At 40.8% G+C, this 22,211-nt stretch overlaps 1 protein-coding gene across 1 annotated transcript; it reads right to left on the reverse strand.

Annotated features, from left to right (window-relative positions):
- Positions 1-3,032: 3,032 nt before the first annotated feature.
- Positions 3,033-22,009, reverse strand: LOC116069417 (zinc finger protein 431-like). Its single transcript, XM_031340015.1, has 4 exons — positions 21,890-22,009; positions 7,542-7,668; positions 7,337-7,397; positions 3,033-6,015 (listed from the first exon to the last, which is right to left on the reverse strand). Exons 1-4 carry the CDS (start codon positions 21,890-21,892, stop codon positions 3,798-3,800), a joined length of 2,409 nt encoding a protein of 802 aa, XP_031195875.1. The 5' UTR covers positions 21,893-22,009; the 3' UTR covers positions 3,033-3,797.
- Between the last annotated feature and the right edge of the window lie 202 nt (positions 22,010-22,211).

Below are 22,211 nucleotides of genomic sequence, written 5' to 3' on the forward strand. Positions count from 1 at the left end.
CACCTGCTTGAGTTCCAGTCCTAACTTCCTCTGTTGATCAACAGTCATGTGGAAGTAAGCTGAATAAACCCTTTCCTCCCCAACTTGTTTCAGGTCATGATGTTTGTGCAGGAATAGAAACCCTGACTAAGACAGGGCTAATATCCAAAATGTATAAAGAACTCAAAAAATTCAACAAACAACTCAATTAAAGAATGGGGTACAGAAAAAAGAGAATTCTCAACAGAAGAATTTTGTATGGCCAAGAAGCACTTAAAGAAATGTTCAACTTCCTTAGTCTTCAAATCAAAATGACTCTGAGGCTCCATCTCACACCTATCAAAATAACTAAGATCAAAAAAAATCAAGTGACAATCCATGTTGGCAAGGATGTGTAGTAAAAGGAACTCTCCTCCACTGCTGGGAGAACTGCAAACTTGTACAATTACCCTGGAAATCAATTTGGTGCTTTCTCAAAAACTGAATAGTTCTCCCTCTAGATCCAGCTATACCACTCCTAAGCATATACCCAAAAGATGTTCCACAATACCACAAGATCACTTGCTCAACTCTATTCAAAGCAGCTTTACTCATAATAGGCAGAATCTGGAAACAACCCAGATGTTCCTCAACTGAAGAACAGGTGAAGAAAATGTGGTATATTTAGCCAATGGAATATTGCTCAGCTATTACAAACAAGAAAGCATTTTCTTAATTGAAATTCCCTCATCTCAGATGAATTCAGTTCAAGTGAAGTTGACATGAAACTATTTAGTACAATCATTTTAACATTACATTGTTAAAACATGTTGACAAAACATGACACAATAGGCACAGCTTCTATCATTGGACTTAGTCTCAGGAAGCTGACACATGAGAATCATGAGTTCCACTGTAGACCTGACTTACTGCTGACACCTAAGCCAAGTTGGATAAAAAACAACATCAAGGGAGTTTGTGTAAATATGACAAAACCGATAACAACAAACTACCTCCCTTTTATAGACACCCTGACTTGTGAAAATTATGATCACACAATGCCTGACATTTAAGTAAACAATGGACCACTTAAATGGTGGGCATTCCATTTTATACATTTCATCAGAAAAATACCCACCACCAAGTGAAACTGCAATTATAGGTGAGCAGAAGCCACAGAAGGAATATAGGAACCACCAAATAAACTTCAGCAAATTGATTTGTCACAAATATAGCAAAATGCAAACCACCATTGGTGATCTCTACAATCACACTTGAGTAACATGGTAAATAATTTACTTTCTTCAAGGCTATGAAAGACAGATGAAACAAGATTTTTCTTTAAACCGAGGACAACTGAGATGTCTAATGTCTTAACTAAATTGTTTAAACGAATAGGGTTTTTCTCTTGTATAGGTTCTTTCCAATTTCCTAGCATCAGGATGATTTATAAAGAAGGCTTTAAAATATCTACTTGGCTAGAGTCCTGGCTGAGCCGTTAAGACAAATTCATTTCCAGGAGCACAATAAAGCTTCTGAAAACTTCCTGTAATTCCTGCTACAGGAAGATACAATAGTTTAACCTTCTTGGTAACTGGCACATACATGAACATATATAAAGATACACTGACATCACATAATAAAAATTAAAACAAATCTTTGAACAAAAATAATTTTTACTCTTGATTGTTTTACTGATGTAAGAGTTCATTTCAGTAACCCAGATGTTGAGCATCCAAAGGCTTAACTACAGGGTTTTTCTTCCTCATACACTAGTTTATCTAACAAAAAGCAAGCATGTAGGCTTAAATTCAAAGAATCAACCCTTCTCAATTTGTGGCATCATTTGGGAATATTTAGTAAATGCCACCCTGCTGGAGGAAATATGTCAGTGGGTGATGCGGAAACCTTGGGTCTGTCTACCTGGCCCGAACAACTTAGAGGCTTATTATTTATTAATAAATTCCTAGGCCTTAAGCTAGGCTTGTTCCCACTAGCTCAAGCATATAATCTCGTTTGTAGTGATTGAAGTTTTACCACATGGCTGATTACCTCTCCTCAGCTTCTTACCTCCCAGTTCCTGTTTCTTGGTGGTGAATGTACCTGTGCCCCACTCTATCCCAGAGTTGTTCTCTTCCTGTCACATGTTCTACCTTCTATTCTACCCCTTGCTATAGGCTGTTTATTGTAACCAATCTGTACCTCGGGCAGGCAAAGAAGCAGAGACACATCTTTACACAGGAGATATAAAGATTATCCCTACATCTCCCCATTTTAGTACAATAAAGGGTCTTTCTCCAACATCAATAAGCTACATACAATAAGAACAATCATGAAAACCGTCAAGTGAGAATTGCATTCACCATGTCTAGTCCATATGTATTTGGCAACCTTGGAGAAAGTACTCTACTATCTATCTACTATCAACTGTCTCAGTGAATCCAAACTTTTGTGCCTATTTCACTTTCAATCATTACTTGCATTTGTCAACTTATACCTTTTTAGACCTTAAAATATTTTTTTAAACCTTAAACAACTTAAGATGACTTGTGAGACTATAACTGTCTAGTCTTATCAACCCCATAAGAGACCTGAGAAGGAATGAACATTCCCTGAGGATACAGGAAGTGCAGGGCAAGCAGCTTCCAAAACTATAGAAATGTCAGAGAGAGGTTGCTGGCTACCTGGACAGTCATCCAAAGTTCCTTTGCAACTTTGAAACCATCTTCAGCCTTCTGCCCACAATACCTGACAGACTTTTCCATGAGGCAACAATACTGAAGCGCTGCCTACCTTTTGGTAAACTCTAGCACTCTGCTTCTCTGTGTCCTATGTGCCCAGCTTGGACAGTACACTGTCAGCAGTTGAGGGACAGGTTTTTGCCCCAGGAGCAGCTTGCCACATAGGAGCAAATGCCATAGGGAGGCTTTTCAATGCTCAGCATATTCTTTGAAGTGGAAAAGGGGTGCTGTCAAGAGATACCATGTCTCCCTTTCAACAATTCTTTCCTTCAGAATTGTTAGTATTTCTTGTTGACTCTATATTCAGTTTCTTTCTTTCTTTAGCATTTAGCATGAATCCAAAGGCTTGAAGAGATTGTTGACAATTGTCAGATTTTTTTTTTTTAATCCACAGTAACTCTTGTGTAACTTGAATTTAAGTGTGTAGCCTAAAGATCTTATCAAATACTTTATACTCTACCCCAGGTAAACACACATACACACACAAATTTTGTTTGGGGTTATGGTTTAAGAAGTGAACAGAGATATATGAAGTTTAATGGCATACTGTATTGGAACACTGAAGACCTTTAGCAGATGTAAATTCCAAGTCTTGTTATAATTTTTTAAGATTGTGAAATTATCAAAATGCATATGAATCAAGTTTTAATACACTGTCTGGGTGGATGAGGCTGTCCATTGCACCATTTCTCTCTTTGGGTTCTCAGGCATGGTTCCCACAGTGTATGACCTCTATAACATTTAACACTGAGTAAACAATAAATCTATGGGAAAAATACTTTATGTTCATAGATTCACTTCAGTCTGAGTACTTTCATGTCCTCATAGACAACTGTGATAAGCAAAGGCTTTAACAGGCTGATTACATTCATAAGGTTACTCTCCAGTATGTGTTCCTTTGTATTTGAAAATAACTGTGAATGTTCAAAGGCTTTATACTACATTGACTGCATTTCCCTTCAGTATGTTCTTTTATGTACTTGAAGGTGATTGTGATATGCAATGCTTTACCACATTGATTACATCATAGGATTTCTCTTCAATATGAATTCTTTCAAGAATATGAAGACTACTGTGGCATGCAAAGGCTTTACCATGTTAACTACATTCATAGGGTTTCTCTTCAGTATGAATTCTTTCATGTTCTTGAAGACTATTGTTATGTGCAAAGGCTTTACCACACTGATTAGATTCACAGGGTTTCTCTCCAGTATGTGTTCTTTCATGTTTTTGAAGATATCTGAGATGTGCAAAGGCTTTACCACATTGTTTACATTCATAGGGTTTCTCTCCAGTATGGACCACTTCATGTTTTTTAAGACTACTGCTATATGCAAAGGCTCTACCACACTGATTACATTCATAGGGTTTCTCTCCAGTATGGATTCTTCCATGAACTTGAAGATGAATCTGTTGTGCAAAGGCTTTACCACATTGTGTACATTTATAGGGTTTCTCTCCAGTATGTGTTCTTTCATGTTTCTGGAGATAACTCTGGTGTGCAAAGGCTCTACCACATTGATTACATTCATAGGGTTTCTCTGCAGTATGGATTATTTCATGTATTTGAAGACTACTGCTATATGCAAAGGTTCTACCGCATTGATTACATTCATAGGGCTTCTCTCCAGTATGAGCTCTTCCATGAACTTTTAGATGACTGTGATATGCAAAGGCTTTACCACATTGATTACATACATAGGGTTTCTCTCCAGTATGCGTTCTTTTATGTAGTTGGAGAAGAGTCTGCTTTGAAAAAGCTTTACCACATTGATTACATTCATAGGGTTTCTCTTCAGTATGTGTTCTTTCATGATTTTGGAGATAACTGGGATGTGCAAAGGTTTTACCACACTGATTACATTCATAGGGTTTCTCTTCAGTATGAATTCTTTCATGTTTCTGGAGATAACTGTGATGTGCAAAGGCTTTACTACACTGATTACATTCATAGGGTTTCTCTCCAGTATGTGTTCTTTCATGTTTATGGAGATATCTGGGATATGCAAAGGCTTTACCACATTGTTTACATTCATAGGGTTTCTCTCCAGTATGGACCACTTCATGTTTTTTAAGACTACTGCTATATGCAAAGGCTCTGCCACACTGATTACATTCATAGGGTTTCTCTCCAGTATGGATTCTTCCATGAACTTGAAGATGAATCTGTTGTGCAAAGGCTTTACCACATTGTGTACATTTATAGGGTTTCTCCCCAGTATGTGTTCTTTCATGTTTCTGGAGATAACTCTGATGTGCAAAGGCTCTACCACATTGATTACATTCATAGGGTTTCTCTGTAGTATGGATTATTTCATGTATTTGAAGACTACTGCTATATGCAAAAGCTCTACCACATTTATTACATTCATAGGGTTTCTCTCCAGTATGAGCTCTTCCATGAACTTTAAGATGACTGTGATATGCAAAGGCTTTACCACATTGATTACATACATAGGGTTTCTCTTCAGTATGGATTCTTTCATGAATTTGAAGATGAATGTGTTGTTCAAAGGCTTTACCACATTGATTACATTCATAGGGTTTTTCTCCGGTATGAGTTTTTTCATGTTTCTGGAGATAATTGGGATGTGCAAAGGATTTACCACATTGATTACATTCATAGGGCTTCTCTCCGGTATGAATTCTTTCATGATTTTGAAGACCACTACTCTGTGCAAAGGTTTTACTACACTGATTACATTTGTAGGGTTTCTCTCCAGTATGTGTTCTTTTATGTTTTCTGAGATATCTAGGCAGTGCAAAGCCTTTACTACATTGGTTACATTCATAGGGTTTCTCTCGAGTATGTGTTCTTCTATGTCTTTGGAAATTACTACGTTTTGAAAACACTTTATCACATTGAGCGCATTTGTAGGGTTTCTGTACAATATATGTTCTTTTAGGTTTTTGGAGATAACTCTGATGTACAAAATCTGTACCACTTTGCTCAGATTCAGAGGTTGTATCTCTAGTATGATCTTCTTCATGTTTTTGAAGACTGGTGCCACAGGCAAAGGCTTTACAACATTGCTTACATTCATAGTATTTCTGTCCACGATGTGTCCTTGTATGTATTTGGAGATGACTCTCTTGTGAAAAGGCTTTACCACATTCATTGCATTCATATACACTCTCTTCAATATGATTTTTTTCATGATTTTGAGGAGAACTGTGATTGTTACATTGATTACATTCATAGGATTCCTCTCCAGCATGAACTCCTTCATGACTTTGTAGATGACTGTGATATGCAAAGGCTTTACCACATTGAGTATATTCATAGGGTTTATTTCCAGGATGACTTCTTTCTTGCCTGCAAAAATAAATGGCATGTGTAAACATTTTATGACATTGATTATACTGATGAATCTTTTTATCTCTGATTTAATTTTACAATTTAGGCTAATTGCAGAAAGGAATCAGATCTTAAGGTTTTATCACATTGTTTACAGTCATAGGGTTCCTCTTCATTATATGTTCATTTATGTGTTTGAAGATATCTGAGATGGTCAGAGTCTTTAGTACATGGTTCACACTTATAGCAAGCATCCTTTTGCATTTGAGTGCTTTCCTATCTTTGAAGACAACTGGAAGGACTCAGATTTGCCACAGTCATTGCATTCATAACATTTTCCTATACTGAGAGCCAAACTACATTTGCAAAGTGAACCAAGACAAATAAAAGAATTTCCATACTCCTTCTCCTCACAGGGCTAAAATGCCCTGTGAATTTGGGAAAGAATTCCCAATGAATTTGGAAACACAATGGTAAACTTACATCACATTCAAAGTCTACTCAAAGTGGTACTACTAAATATCTTCTAATACTTCTGAGAGAAAAAGGGGGCACATTGCATCTTTCCATTTCCATTATTATGCTCCCATGGCTTATATCTAATGCAATATATAATATGTGTATTAAAGCACAAATAACAAAAGGCTTCCACATTGAATTCATACAAGTTTAAATTTACTGCTTATCATAATGATGCAATATAAGGATGGAATTTTCTCCACAACAACTTTTTTTTTTTTTTTTTTTTTTTTTTTTTTTTTTGAGACAGGGTTTCTCTGTATAGCCCTGGCTCTCCTGGAGCTTACTCTGTAGACCAGGCTGGCCTCCTCCAACTCAGAAATCCGCCTGCCTCTGCCTCCCAAGTGCTGGGATTAAAGGCGTGTGCCACCGCCGCCCAGCCACAACAGTCTTGACTTTCATAAACTGCCCTTCTCACTAAACTTTGGTAAATCACTATAAATATTTAAGTAATGAGAACTTCACTATAAACTATTTGCTTATTAGATGGTTTCGATCACCTAATCTATGGGTATGCCCTTTGTGATACCTGAGTGGTATCAAACTAAATGGACTTGGAAGTTCTACAAAGTAATTCTCTTAGGGCTATGATTCATAAGGTGATAGCTTCTAAGGATTTGATTTCTTGCCTTGTTTCTTAAATAAATGCCTTAAAAGAAAGGATCAGCTACCTGACACTAAAGCATATGATATTGTGAGAATTTTCTATTTATCAATGTACAAAAACCTGTGCTTCATGCTGTTCTTTTCCTTAAAATTTCCAGGGCACATTAAAATTTCTTCAGAGGCACATTTGCATCAGTTTATACAAGAAACTTACCTTCCATGTATTCTAGAATTTTGACAATATTCTTCAATATTGTGTTCCTTCCATTTGTATCCTAAAACATATTCCCAGAAAGTTAAGTTACTGTCATCAGTGAACCTTAAGACATACCAGAAATATTTACTACACTTTCACAACTACAGAAGAGAAGAAAAACTTTTCCTCATTTTTTAATAACTGACAGAAAATTCACTCTTACCTATAGCAGTGAGGTTCCTGTAGGTCTCCAGGATAACATCTTTGTAGAGCTTCTTCTGAGAAAGATTCAACAAGACCCATTCTTCCTGAGTGAAGTTTATGTGCACATCATCATAGGTCACTGCATCCTAAAGTATCCCACACATGTACAACAGAAAGTATAATACTGACAACATTGTACTGTATACTTCTTTACCAATATATTGATCTAATTATGGTGCTTTTCACACTCAATCTATGACACAGACATTCTAATGTAATCACCAAGTAATTTCAGAAGGAAACTGAAGAGAAGCTTCACCCCTGCTATTTCTGGGCCCTTGCAAGAGAAATGCCTATTAATAGACATATAGACATAGGCAAATGAAGAGATCAATAATACCGAGTACATTTTAGAGAAATTGCATGAACAATTAAATTAATAAGTACAAAAAAAATGGGCAAGCAGATCTAATGTTTCATGCATTTAACCCTAGTACTCAGAAAGCAGAGGCAGATAGATCTCTGAGTGAAGGTAAGCCTTGTCTATAGAATGAGATCCAAGACAGATGTAGGTACACGTACAGACTCTTTCCCCAGCAAAAAAAAGCCCAACCAAATAAAACAAACAAGATAGACAAAAACTCTGAAGGTCTCACTATTCACCTTACCGAAGTGTGAAGTGTCACAACTCAAACTATGAGATTACTAAGATCTTATTAAAGGAGAATGCATGTTTACACAGACAGAGATGGATGATGAAGATTTAAGCACTTATATACTTAGATCATAAATTAAAAAAAAAACTGAGCAGGATGGATGGCTCAGGAGTTAAGAGTACTTGCTGGTCTTATAAAGAAAATCAGTTCAATTGTCAGTATTTTCATTGGGCTCACAGCTATCAATACTCCAAGTTCAGAGGTTATGAGGCCGTCTTCTGAATACTGTAAATGCCAGACATACAACATGTTGTGTTTATCCATGCATAGAAGCCAAACAGTCACATTCACTAAGACAATCAAAACACATAAAAGGTAAGAAAAATGTCATGCACCTTCAATCCAATGACTTAGGAGGCTCAGATGATATTAATACCATAAATATACATATCACTCTGTGAGAGAGAATATACCCTCTGCCCAAGTTCAAAATTTAGGATGTAGGTGAAGCTCAACACAATAGCATATACTTGGCACCTATAAAAACCTCCACACCAGGGCTATCAGCCAATAATACAAAAACAGAAAAGCTGGTTATATTGGATGGACCTCACCTTTAATCCCAGCAGTAGGAGGCAGAATCAGACAGATCAAGATGAACTGAGTCTTGGACAGCCAAAGCAACATGGGGAAAACTTGTCTTCAAAAACTAAACCAGCCAGGCGGTGGTGGCGCATGCCTTTAATCCCAGCACTTAGGAGGCAGAGGCAGACAGATTTCTGAGTTCAAGGCCAGCCTGGTCTATGGAGTGAGTTCCAGGACAGCAAAGGCTACACAGAGAAACCTTGTCTCAAAAAAAACCAAAAACTAAACCAAAAATAATAAAATTATATATATCAGGCTAGCAAATGGTTTATCAATGAAAAGCCTATGCTTCTTCTGTATCTTATGTTATTTAGCAATACAGTGCATGATCATGTTAAAAGCATGGCACCATGTGATAAAAGCTGGCTGATCAGGTTCAACTACAAAAAAGTAGGCACAATGAATTGACAATGGGGAAGGCTAGACATTCTAATCTCAATCACAATGGGAACTTCCACCAGCAAGGTTCTGCCTACTAAAGACTCCATATATTCTCTAAAGGAAGCAACCAATGAGAGACAAGTGTTCAAATACATAATTCTATCTAGGAGGTTTTTCATTCAATATATTACTACTGACCCAGGTCACTATGTGCTTTTGATCATCAAAACATGTGCTTAACTTCAAGGATCCTAATAAGAACCCCAACCAAATGTCCAGTCTCTTCTGACAGGGAAGAAAGGAAGAAAGAAAGAAAGAAAGAAAGGAATTTTTTGATTATGGCATCTTCTAATATTAGGAAACCAGTTATATATTTTGAAAATACAACCACATATTATACATTCCCATTTGAAAACAGAAGAAAGATTTGAAAAAGGCAAGACTGAAACCCAGCAAGGCAAACCCTAAATCCTAGAGCTCTGCCTCAGACACATGGGACTAAAGTTTAAAAGGCTTACATGGATCTATCCCTGAAACTTCTCATCTCAGTCTCCTCTGCATCTGCTTGTGCTTCTCCTTCTCTCTCCCTCTCTCTCCCTCCTTCTCCCTCTCTTTGTCTCTGTCTCTCTTTGTCTCTCTCCCTTTTCCCCCTCCCCTTTGCTACTTCCACTCACTATGTCAGCTCTCCATGTCAGACATCTTATAGCTTAGGTATAGACCACATCTTACAGCTTAGCTTAGATCACAACATCTTGTGGTCTCAAGATGCAAACCAGGCTCCATATTCACTGCTTCATGCAATGAGTTTACACTCTTCTCACTGAGGCTCTGACTCTGCCAAACATAGTTGAGTGCAACAGGGCTGAACTGAAACCACAGAGGAGAAATCCATGACCTTTAAATTTTGCAACTTTCTTGTTTCCAGAACCAGGACAACAGCAGTGATCTTGTCACGTCTGTCTTCGAGATTGAGATGAGCCCTGCCATATTTAGATCACAGTTGTAGCAGGTTCTAAATGGAAGTTGCTTCCTGGGACTAGAAAGCACTTTGCCTGTTCCTTCCATAAATGTTTAGCTGAATGTAGTCTTACCATTAGGGGACCATTTGTAATGCAATGCAAAGAGTCTTCTCTTTAATGGTGCTATTTTCCTTGAATATTCCTGCCTTTGTTTTAGCATTTGAATGCCATCTGAAACTATCTAGCAGTGTTTTTCTCTACAAACCACAGACTTGTAAAGTCTCAAAATACAAACATAGGTGAAGGCCCATCATTTTCTAGAGAAACAACAATATATTCGCTTAGAGCATTCTGATGTTTCAACACGGTAGAAAATACTTTTGACTGCTAAAAGTATCTATTTCTCTTATGATAAAGGGAAGAATCAAATTTTTAAAGAAAGAGTATATCATTGGCATTGTACACCTAAAGCAAATTGTTTTGCTCTATTTGCTGTATAAGCCATAAAGACTATGAACAAGTTCATCAACATTTCCATGTGTATGTTTGTGTGTGTCATAGAATGTCATCCATGTGTACACAGGTAACATATCAGAGAAAAAGGGTGTGAGATCCCTTGAATCTGGAGTAGCAGATAGTTATTAGCTTCCCAATTTGGATGTTGACATCTGAACTCAGGTCACTCCCAACAAGAATAAGTGCTAACAAACCTGACCAAACCCCATAGTATATTCTATCCAATAAACCACATGTGTTTCATAAGTTAACAACAATACAAACCTAAATAAAGAAGCAAATAAACAACCCTTCTTTACATTTTATTTATGACATCATGATTAAGACGTAGCATATGGTGAATTTACCTCATAAATTGAATGCAATACAAAGAAATTCCAAACAACTTGTAGTGAAAAAACTGATTTCAAAGCCACATGCAAAGCAGAAAACGTAATGCTCAACATGCTTATAAAGAAATAGTAATAACACTGACACAATGTGATTTCTATACTTACAACAGAGATACAACAATCAAGAATTATATAATATTTGTGAAAGAATAAAGGGATGGAGAGAAAAAAACATGAACAAAAGCAGAAACATACAGTCAAGTTTTAATTAAAAGACCTAAGGAAACTCATACAGGAAAAGTGACTTTGATCAATATTACTCAACTTCTGGCGATTCTATATTAAATAAAGGTTGGTCACCCCCATGAAAACTTCCCCAACTCACTTGGATCCCCCAGGCAGATATCTGTGCCTAACCACAGCTAGAAAACTAGACTCCCCACCCTATCCCCATACCTCTGGCCCTGCTCCCCCATATCAGGGCCCTTAACTTGGACAGACATTCCTTGCTGAACCTGAGGCCTGAGATGTCCAGATTCTAACACAGGTGGAGATACCCTGCTGAACTAGAGGCCACACAGGCCTCCAGAACTCCTGTTCCCCAACCTGGGTCAAAACCTCCTGCTCAAATATAGACCACATAGGTCAGAGAACAAGAGAAGAAATAAATAAGATAAAACCCCTATCCTATACAGACAAACCCATCAATGAGCACCTAAATCAATAATCATCAGAAACCCAGATGCCTAAACATCAGTGTAACAACACAATTAACAACAGCCAGAGAAATATGTCACCAGAGGCATATAAATTTAAAAATGCACACTTCCTCCTTTGCCCAGTGCTGTGCTCCCCAGCTTAGCTCAGAGATCACGGTCCCATCAGCCTGCCACTGGCCACCTCTTCCTCCCAGCTAGCTCTACCAAGCTGCCCTGTCTTCTTTCTCCTGCCACTTTATTATTTTAGTTATTTATCATTTCACTACACTGCTTTATTATTTTAAAAACGTGCCAGACAACACAATTGCTAGGGGGAGGAGCTGATACTAAAATCTGGTTCCCTAATTGGTTCTTGAATTGGTCAACAAAGAAGGCGAATTGGTCAATAAAGAAGGTGGAAGCCAATTGCTGGGTGAAGTAAAGATGGGACTTCCAGGTCCAAGGAGGAAGAGAAAGGATGCAGGAAAGGTCTTTTCAGCTTTGGAATGGGAGGCATGCAACAGATGGCGTACGACATGGAAGGTGAGAATCCACTATTAATTTAGGAATTCTTAGATGGATCACACACAGTGATATAAGTCTAGGAAGAGGGAAAATCAGTTTCTCAGTGAGCAGAGGGAGTGAATAACGTGGTGGTATCAGCATGCAGAAAATTTAAAGGAACACAGGGGGAGCCAGCTCAAGGATGCTGGGATCCCCTGCTGTGAAAAGAAACAGGATGGCTGCTCTGAGGCAGAGAGCTAGACAGTAATAGCTGCCTGCTTCCTACAAGCAAAGAATCATAGAATTCAAAAGTTTGGTTTAATTGTTTTTACAGATAGAAGAGAATACAGATGTTGAGAGAACAGATGCAAGCATCATCAAGAGCACACATGAGACCAAAGAGAGATTTCATGTGTTAAAGAATAGACACATTGGTCAAGAAATATATTAAATCTAAAATCACTCCTGACAAAAAAACATCCAGAAAATCTTGGACACTATGAAAAGTCCAAACCTAAGAATAATTGAAATAGAGGAAGGAGAATAACAACTCAATGGCACAGAAAATATTTTAAACAAAATCATAGAGGAAAATTTTCATAACCAAAGAAGGAGAAGCCTATAAATGAATAAGAAGCATACAGAACACCAAATAGATAGAACCAGAAAAGAATGTTTCTTCACCACATAAATAATTAAAACACTAACACACAGAACAAAGAAAGAATATTAAAAGCTTCAAGGGGAAGAGACCCAGTAACATATTAACACATACCTATAAGAATTAAACCTGGCTTCTCAATTGAGACTCTATAGCACAAACACGCATGGACATATGTACTACAGACTCTAATGAGACCACAGGTGCCAGCCAAGATTACTATACCAAGCAAAACTTTCAATCAAACGTTTTAATGGAGACAAAAAGATATTCCACAATAATGTCAAGTTTAAACAAAATCTATCTACAAATCCATTCCTACAGAAGGTATTATGAACCAACGAAGTTAACCACATCCAGGAAAATACAAGAAATAAATAATCTCACATCAGTAAAACCTAAATAAGGAAAGCACACACACACACACACACACACACACACACACACACACACACCACAGTTACTACTTCCAACAATAAAACAACAGAAATTACCAACCATTTGCATTGATATCTCTCAAAATACATGGCCTCAATTCCATAATAAAAGACTCAGACTGGCAGTATGGATGTGAAAACAGGATTCATCCTTCTGTTGCACATAAGAAACACCCTTCAACATCAAAGATAGACATTAGCTAAAAATAAAGGATTGGCCTTGAACTCGGAGATCTACCTGCCTCAGCCTCCAGAGTTATGGGATTAAAAGCATGAGTCACCACCAAGATTTTAGGGTTTTTTTAAAACTGTATGTGTATTTCTCTATGGCTATGTTGTGTGTGTGTTTGTGTATGTGTGTGTGCATGCGTGTGTAGCCAGTGAGGTAAGAACAGATGATCAGTCCTCTGGAGGTGGAGGTGCAAGCAGTTGTGAGCTACATGATACAGGTCCTGGGAACTGAACTCTGGTCCTTTAGAAGATTATCAAATGCTCTTAACCACTAAGCCATCTCTCCAGGCCTAGGAATCTAATCAAGTTGCTGAATGATGACCTCATGATGGCTTTTCTACCAGCTTCTAAACTACTTTAGAAATTTAGTAAAATTTGTAAGAGAAACCTGAAAGTGGAATGCAATACTCTGAACTTCTAGAAACCAGACCTTCAGTTTCCCAATCTGTCTACCCACCACATACCAAAAGAGCAATGCCCATGTGTGCACACAGGATAGTGATTTTAAAAGCACCACATCATCCTATAGCCAGGGCCATAGAGCCTCCTTCTCCACAGAGAATCAACACTCAAGGGTCACTGCCCAGGTTGGCACATCCATCCCAGGCTCACAAGCACTGACATCTCAGTTAGCCTACTTCCTTTGAACTGGAAAAAGTGGCCCCCAGACTCACCATTGTATAGATGGTATTCTCTCATACAGCTCCCCACAGCAGCACCAGAGGAGAATACTAGAAGGAACCCACAAGCTACCTTCCACTGGTGTATCTGTCTGGCAGGCCTTCTCAGAATCTGTCATTAGTTAGGGCCACCCAGCTAGGCAGCAGGACAGTAGCATCTGCCCTACTGGGTGAGTAGAGACCAAATGATTCAGACAATACAGACCTTCCTAGTTCTATCCTAGAGGCTGACAGGGGCCCAGTGAAAATTTGTATTTTAGTAGAAAAATCTTCTAGTCTCCCAGAGCACTTCCTGTTACTCTTCCCAGACACGGGGACCATTGTGTGCACTTTCCATTTCGTACTCAATGTGCAGTGGAGCCATTCTTGGCCACACAGCTGGGAAGTTCTGAAGACACACTTAGGTCAAATTCAAACAGTAACAATGATTCAATGAAAAAGAGGCCAAGGATCCTTAGGATTCACCAAGTGAAACTGACCAACTTCCCAGAAGCAATCTACAGACTCATTACAAGTCCCATCAAAATTTCAACAAAATTCTTTACAGATCTTGAAAGAACAATTGTCAACTTCATATGGAAAAAACAAAAACAAAAAACAAGAACAAAACAAAACAAAACAAAAAAACCAAGAAAATCTGAAACAATCCTGAACAATGAAGGAACTTCTGGAGGTAGCACAATCTCTGATTTCAAGCTGTACTACACAGCAACAGGAAAAAACACTGCATGGTACCGGGACAGAGACACTCAGGCTGATCAATGAAACTGAATCAAAGATCCAGAAATAAACCCACACACCTTTAATCCCAGCACTTGGGAGGCAGAGGCAGGCAGATTTCTGAGTTCGAGGCCAGCCTGGTCTACAGAGTGAGTTCCAGGACAGCCAGGGCTACACAGAGAAACCCTGCCTTGAAAAACTAAAAAAGAAAAGAAAAAACCCACACACCTACTGACACTTGATTTCTGATAAAAAATAAAAAATAATAAAAAAGCCAAAACCACAAAATGGAAAAGGGAAAGCAATTTGAACAAGTGGTGCTAACTGGAAGTCTGTAAATAGAACAATGCAAATGGATCCATACTTATCCCCTTCACAAAACTCAAGTCCAAGTAGATGAAAGACCTCAATGTAAAAACCAGATACACTAAATCTAACAGAACAGTGGGGAATAACCTTGAACTCATTGATATAGGAGGCAACTTCCTGAACAGAACACCAATGATTCAGGCACTAAGATCAACAACTAAGAAATGGGACCTCAGCCGGGCGGTGGTGGCGCACACCTGTGATCCCAGCACTTGGGAGGCAGAGGCAGGCAGATTTCTGAGTTCAAGGCCAGCCTGGTCTACAGAGTAAGTTTCAGGACAGCCAGGGCTACACAAAGAAACTCTCTCGAAAAAAAAACCAAAAAAAAAAAGAAATGGGACCTCAAGGAATTGAAAAGCTTCTATAAGGCAAAGGACCCCCTCAATAGGACAAAAACGACAGCCTAAAGATTGGGAAAAGATCTTCACCAACCCTACATTTGACAGAGGGCTAATATCCAAAACATATAAGGAACTCCGGAAGTTAGACACCAACAACCCCTATAAATCAATTAAAAAATGGAGTACAAAGCTAACAGAAATTTCTCAACAGATGAATCTCAAAGGAAACACCGAAAGAAATGTTCAAAATCCTTAATCATCAAGAAAATGCAAATCAGAATGGCTCAGATTAAAAACTCAATGGACAGCACATACTTGTAAGGATGTGCAGCAAGGGGGACATGCCTCCATTGCTGGTGGCAGTGTAAACTTGTAAAACCACTCTGGAAATCAACTTGGTGATTACTTAGATAGTTGGGAATAGTTCTATCTCAGTACTTCACTATACCATTCCTGGGCATATGCCCAAAAGATGCTGCACTATACCACAAGAACACTTGCTCAACTATGTTCATAGCAGCTTTATTCATAATAGCCATAAACTGGAATCAACCCATATGCCCCTCAGCTGAAGAATGGATAAAGAAGATGTGGTGCATTTATACCATATTAAATACAAGGACATCATTAAACTTGCAGGCAAATGCATGACACTAGAAAATATTCTGATGAATGGTATGTACTCAGTTATAAGTAGATATTAGCTATAAAGTATAGAATAACCACAGTAAAATCCACAGAACCAAAGAAGCAAAACAACAAGGAGAGCCAAGGGAGGATGGTCAAATCCTTCTCAAAATGACAAATAAAATAGATATCAAATATCAAAGGTGGGAGGGGTGTCATGAGTAGGGAGAGCAGAAGAGAGAGAACAGAAATTCATGAGGGACATGGGGGAAGCATCTCTAGGACACGCTGAAGATCTGGGGGTAGGAACCAAGTGTTTTGGGGCAACTCTAGCTGAGACACCTTGCAGTGGGGGATATGAACCTCAAGTGGCCACTAAGTGTAGCAACGTAGCGCTCTCAGAGGAGGGATAGGAACACCGACCGACCTACAAAATCCTTGACTTAAATCAGGGAAAACCAGGAAAGGGGATAACATGTGAAATGTAAATAAATAAAATATCCAATAAAAAATGAAAAGAGAAAAAATTAAATGTGTCCCGTGTACAAGAAATGCAGGGACATAGAGCAGAGAAAGGTGAAACGGCCAATCAATGACTAGCCATAACTGAGACTCACCCCATGGGCAGGATCCAGTACCTGACACTATTAATGATACTCTCTTATGCTTGCAGACAGGATCCTAGCACAATTGTCCTCAGAGAGGCTTCATGGAGCAGCTGACCAAAGCACATGCAGACACCCACAGCCAAACATTAGACAGAGCTGGAGGATTTTTGTAGAATAGTCATGGAAAGGATTGAGAGACTCAAAGAGGACAGGACTCCACAGGAAGACCATCATCAGAGTCAAGTAATCTGGAATCTTTGGGGCTTCCAAAGACTGAACCACCAACCAAAGAGGGATCATAGACTGGACCTAGACACCCTGCAGTGCAGTGTGGTCTTCATGCAGGTCTCAAGTAAAGGGGGAGGGGCTGTCCCTAATGCCTGTAGATCCTGTTCCTCTAACTGGGCTGCCTTGTCTAGCCTCAGTAGGAGAGGATGCACCTAGTCCTGCAGTGACTTGACATGGGAGAGGGTTGGAAGGGATAGGACACAGGACCCAAGGGAGCTCCCCTTCTCAGAGAAGAAGGGGATGGAGCATGGGGAGAAGATCTTTGTGATACAGAACTGGCAAAGAGGGTCTGATACTGGGATGTGAAATGAATGAAAAAAATAAATTAATAAAAATGAATGAAGATTAAACTTTAACCGGGCAGTGGTGGTGTACGCCTTTAATCCCAGCACTTGGGAGGCAGAGGCATGCGAATTTCTGAGTTCGAGGCCAGCCTGGTCTACAGAGTGAGTTCCATGAATTAATACATGTTGGGAAATTACAAAATCACTCACCCTGGCCTGCCTGTCTTCATTAATGGTGGTGCTGGCAGCTGACTGCCTTAAACTTCAGTCTGTGATCTAGCTACTGCCTACCCAGTTTCTCTCTGCGGTACACACAAGAAACTATTCCTCCTATTCTGGTCTGAAAGCAGAGGCCGTGCTTCACACACACAAATCCTTTTCCTGTTACTGGCAGTTGACTAAGTGACTCAAATTGGTAATTTAAAAACTCTGTAATGAGGGGTGTGTGTGTGTGTGTGTGTGTGTGTGTGTGTGTGTGAAATTGTTAGAGCGAGTACTGATTCCATAGAGGCCTTAAATTGGGGATGTCTTAGTTGGGATGAGAGGCTTTTCCATTGAGTCTATGGTTTTTTTAGAATTCTAGGGAGACCCTTGATTATGGGCAGTAGGTGATCAGGCAAGTGTGTGGGGGAGGGGTGAGGGGGATGTCTTCAAATAGCTTGGGGGCTGGCCAATTTCTCTCAGCACCTGCTCCTTCAACCAGTGAACTCTTCTTAGGCACAGGGAGGGGGTGCAGGGATAGGTCAGGGTCAGGTTGGGGAAGGGGGTGTGGGGGCAGCAAACAGGACTGCTCTCCTGAATCTGATGCCTTAGCCTCCAGCCAGAAGGCAGGCCAGTGCACAGAGGCAGTAAGTGAAGGCTGCAGTTGTGATGGCTGAGGTGTCAAGTTCACATAGCCTTAGGCTCTCAGCCACATTCCCTCAGCAGCAAATGCAGTTTGCAAGCCAGCAGGAAGCTCAGAGGCAGAGTGCGAGCGCCTATAGGCCAGCCAGGCAGCCACCCCCAACGCCACGCCCTCCTCCTACATGTCTTCCTCTTCCTAGGGGCAGCAGCTAACTGGGCCTTGCCCTGCAAGCCAGGATGCAGCCTCTAAGACTCACTGGGCCTTCCCACTTCACTGCTGCCCAAACCTCAGCCCGCCACCAAGGTAGGCAGAAAACAGCCAGGCTGTTTCTGGTATCTCTGGAGCCGTCTGTCTGCGCCGAGCCCCGCCAAACGGGACAGGGAGAGAAGAGGTCAAAGGCCACTATAGAACCTCACCGCCAGGAGCTGCTCGCCCTATGGCAGCAGAGTCTGACCCAGGCCATGATGGAGGTGGAGGTCATGCTCAGATGTAGAGAGAGAGCTGTGCCTAGGCAAATGGCAACAGCTGGAGGAAGAGACAGGAGGCCTCAAGGAGGAGCTGCTGCTCCAGATGCTCCCGACCAAGGAGCAGGACCATTTCCAGAACCTGCGCTCTTCACTGAAGACGATATAGCTTCGTCTGCTGCTCACTCTTTAACTATCCAAAGGATAGGGGTGTGATAAAGTTCAGCATGAACTTAAACAGGCCACAGACCAGGACCAGAGAGAGCCTCCTCCAGAGATGCTGCAGAAGGAGCAATGAGCATGCCAGCACTATTGAGAGAAATGAGGATGAAGGAAAACAAAGACAACTTAGATTCATGACAGTCTCCAGTCAAGGATCAAGGCCTCCTCAAAAAAGCCACCTCCTTGTAGCTGAGAACTCATCAGCGCCTCTTTATCAACCACACCCAGAGCCTAGGGTCCTCTCTCAGTCAGTGCTGAAGCTGACTCCCATGCCACACTCAAGAGTTGCTGAAGAGAGTGCACTGCAGTGAGGATGGCTGCCTCTCTCATGGGACACCTGAGCGTCAATAATAATAATAATAATAATAATAATAATAATAATAATAATAATAATAATAATAATAATGGATTTTACTGTTTCAAAGCCTGGATGAGAAAAGATCTATAGAGAATGTCTGAGTCATCTTCGATGTCTTGGGCAGGCAGATGAACTTTCAGACATTTATCTCGCTTGGATGGGAAGGTTTGTCCAGAGGAAAGGCTGGGGCTCAGGTAGCACTGGGACTATTCCCCACAGAGACTGAGACTCCCCTGTTGCTGAGGACGCACAGGGAGGGCGTCACGGAGTCGCTGGGACACCCAGGAGCCTGGGAGTGTAAATCAGTGCTGTCCTGATGGCCCGGCAGGGCTACTCTAGTAGAGATGATAAAGAGAATTGGAAAGACTTTTAGCAAAAGCCTGAAACTGCCTCATCCTTGGCCTTGGGAGGCCTTTATCTTCAAAGCCCCTAGAGACCTGGCAACCCTCGACTTGATAGGCTATTACAGTCTGTACCCGAGGCCAGACAGGGCGTGTAAGTAGGTCTTGCTACAATCAAACAATTTTTAAATCAATTTCCTAGCTTGGATATTGTTTTCTTTGGAGTTTTCATTTGTTTTGTTTCAAGGTTTTAATTACTGGTATTGCTTTTGTTCTTGTCATTGATTGTCTGTTTTAGTAAAGCTATACACTGTATATAATTGCTGTGCGTGAGCCCGTCGAGTGAAATGACTGTTTTCATGAATAAAAAAGCAAAAACAAACAAACAGACAGACACCTCTGTAATGAGGCGGCCCTTTAAGAATTTAGGAATTTTTATTTTAATCAGGTGGAGAGCAAGGCAATTGCCCTGTGGAGCTACAGATGAGGATCAAGATCCCAGAAGCAATAAAAGAGGCAGAGCCTCAGAAACATTTCTTTATAGGGCTGGAGGTACACCTGTTCTAGAATGAATATGCCTTCCCCAGGAGAAATAACTCCATGAACTTAAAGCATTAATGAAGGAAAAATTCTCGAAGAATAGCATACACCCAGTTCTGGAGAATCTCACAGAGGAACCAGCCTAGAACAGATTCTGTATTCTATACATACTTTGAACAATTTAAATAGGGACAGGAGGCTGCAAGTCTAACCACTGAGGCAGATGGGAGATTTACACAGCAAAGATACTCCCAGGACTATTTCTTAAGTACACCACCGTCCTGAAACAGCAAATCATTCTAGAGTGACAGGGTCCAGTGGTAGGAGATGAGAAGCTACTTAGAAGGTAAAAGGAAGAAAAGGTAAAAGCTGGGGTGGGGAACTCTTGCCAAAGTCAAGCAACCCCTTAAGAAAAAGAACATCTTGTATAACTTCCAGGAGGGAAATGGAAGGAAATGGGGACTGCTTCTATGAAGACAACAGAAACAATCATCCAGTGGTTCAGACACAGAAGGAGGTTAATCAAACAGTGCTGCTGCATAAGGGGAACAGTGGCCATGGGACTGATTGATAACCATAGTCAATTGTGGTGGGAAGAGCTGGGTTCTCCATAAGAAGCCCTACTCCAAGGCTCTGGGCCCAGAACATGACCAACTAACTCTCTCAGGCATATTCCTGTTTTTGGAGAAGGTGCTTCATTTATTCTCTATACCTCAGAGCCATAGGGAAAGCTCCCAAGGCTGTTACTGGGTCTGCCAAGCATGTCCCTTCTCCATATATGAGGACCTCAGGGAACGCCTTGCTTGACCAGGCCAACCCTCGATACAACAGTGTTTTTGTTTTTCAAGTAGCTGTCACACAAGGTCTTCTTGCCCATCTGGCAGAACTATGCTTTGCTCAAGAAGACTGGACCTTTATGTCACACCAGGCCTTAATGTTGGTTGTGACACTGTAATGTCCCTTTGAGCAGCTTGTTAATGTAGGTATTGAGCTAGTGGATGGTTGTGAATCAGAGTTGTCTCCTTTATTATGACTGAAGCCAAATGTCTAGACAATCCTGATGAACAAGGAAGCGTTCTAGTACCTCGTGTCTAACAAGCCTGGTTAGCATACTATGTGTTTGGGGGGTGTTATAGAGGTAGCCCTCCCTTAGCTTAATTCTGTGTGACTTACTATCTCCTAAGCATTGGTAAATCCTTTCCATCACCAATTTCTGCTCTTCAATATCTATCACAGCTCAGTGGAGTGCTACCCAACACGTGAGATCCCATTTACAACATCCACAAAATTAACTCCAAATGGACCGTACTCCTAAAAGTTCAATAGAAGTGCATGGATTCTAGAAGTGCTAGAGAAACTAGGATTTTCCTGAATTTGGCAACCGGCCAGCCTCTGGTGCACCAAGAGCATAGTGAAGCTGAGTACAACACAGCCCCTACCCACAACCCCTGTTCCCAAGGCTCTGCACAGATGCAGCCCACGGAGGGAAGTTATTCAGAGGCCTCCACAGGGCACCTGGCAATTCCGAATAACAAATACCACAAAGGACCTCACGCGCCACTTCTGGCCGCCAGCTCCCACTCAAACCCAGGGAGGGCCCACCACACGGGTTCCCGACGCTCAGCAGCCCACGCCTCCCCAGAAAGCCGCCCCTGGCTCACCATCTCTTGGCCTCCAAGCTTGCTCGAGTACACTTCTCAGGTCTCAGCAGGGGCACAGAACCGCCAGCACCTAAACCGCTTCAGAACAGAGCCAAGAGCACGGCGCCCGGAAGAGCCCGCCTCACCTTCTGACTGGCAGTCCGCCTGGAGGTCCTGATTGGCTAGAGACGCCTGAGTGACAAGAGCTCCTCCCTTAAGGCCAGAGACTACTGAAGGGACACAGCACAGGGTTTCCTGGCAGTGGTGTCACTCCAGGCACAGATCTGCAGAGATTTCTTCCAATAGCACTCAGCCTCCTGCCTCCAATAGCGGACCATCCTGT

Source organism: Mastomys coucha, unplaced genomic scaffold (assembly GCF_008632895.1).
Source record: "Mastomys coucha isolate ucsf_1 unplaced genomic scaffold, UCSF_Mcou_1 pScaffold22, whole genome shotgun sequence".
NCBI lineage: Eukaryota > Metazoa > Chordata > Mammalia > Rodentia > Muridae > Mastomys > Mastomys coucha.

Coding starts and splice junctions, on each gene's coding strand:
- LOC116069417 (XM_031340015.1), bottom strand. Junction 7,398..7,541: donor CAGGAACCTCACTGCTATAG/GTAAGAGTGAAT, acceptor AATATGTTTTAG/GATACAAATGGAAGGAACAC. Junction 6,016..7,336: donor AATTCTAGAATACATGGAAG/GTAAGTTTCTTG, acceptor TTATTTTTGCAG/GCAAGAAAGAAGTCATCCTG.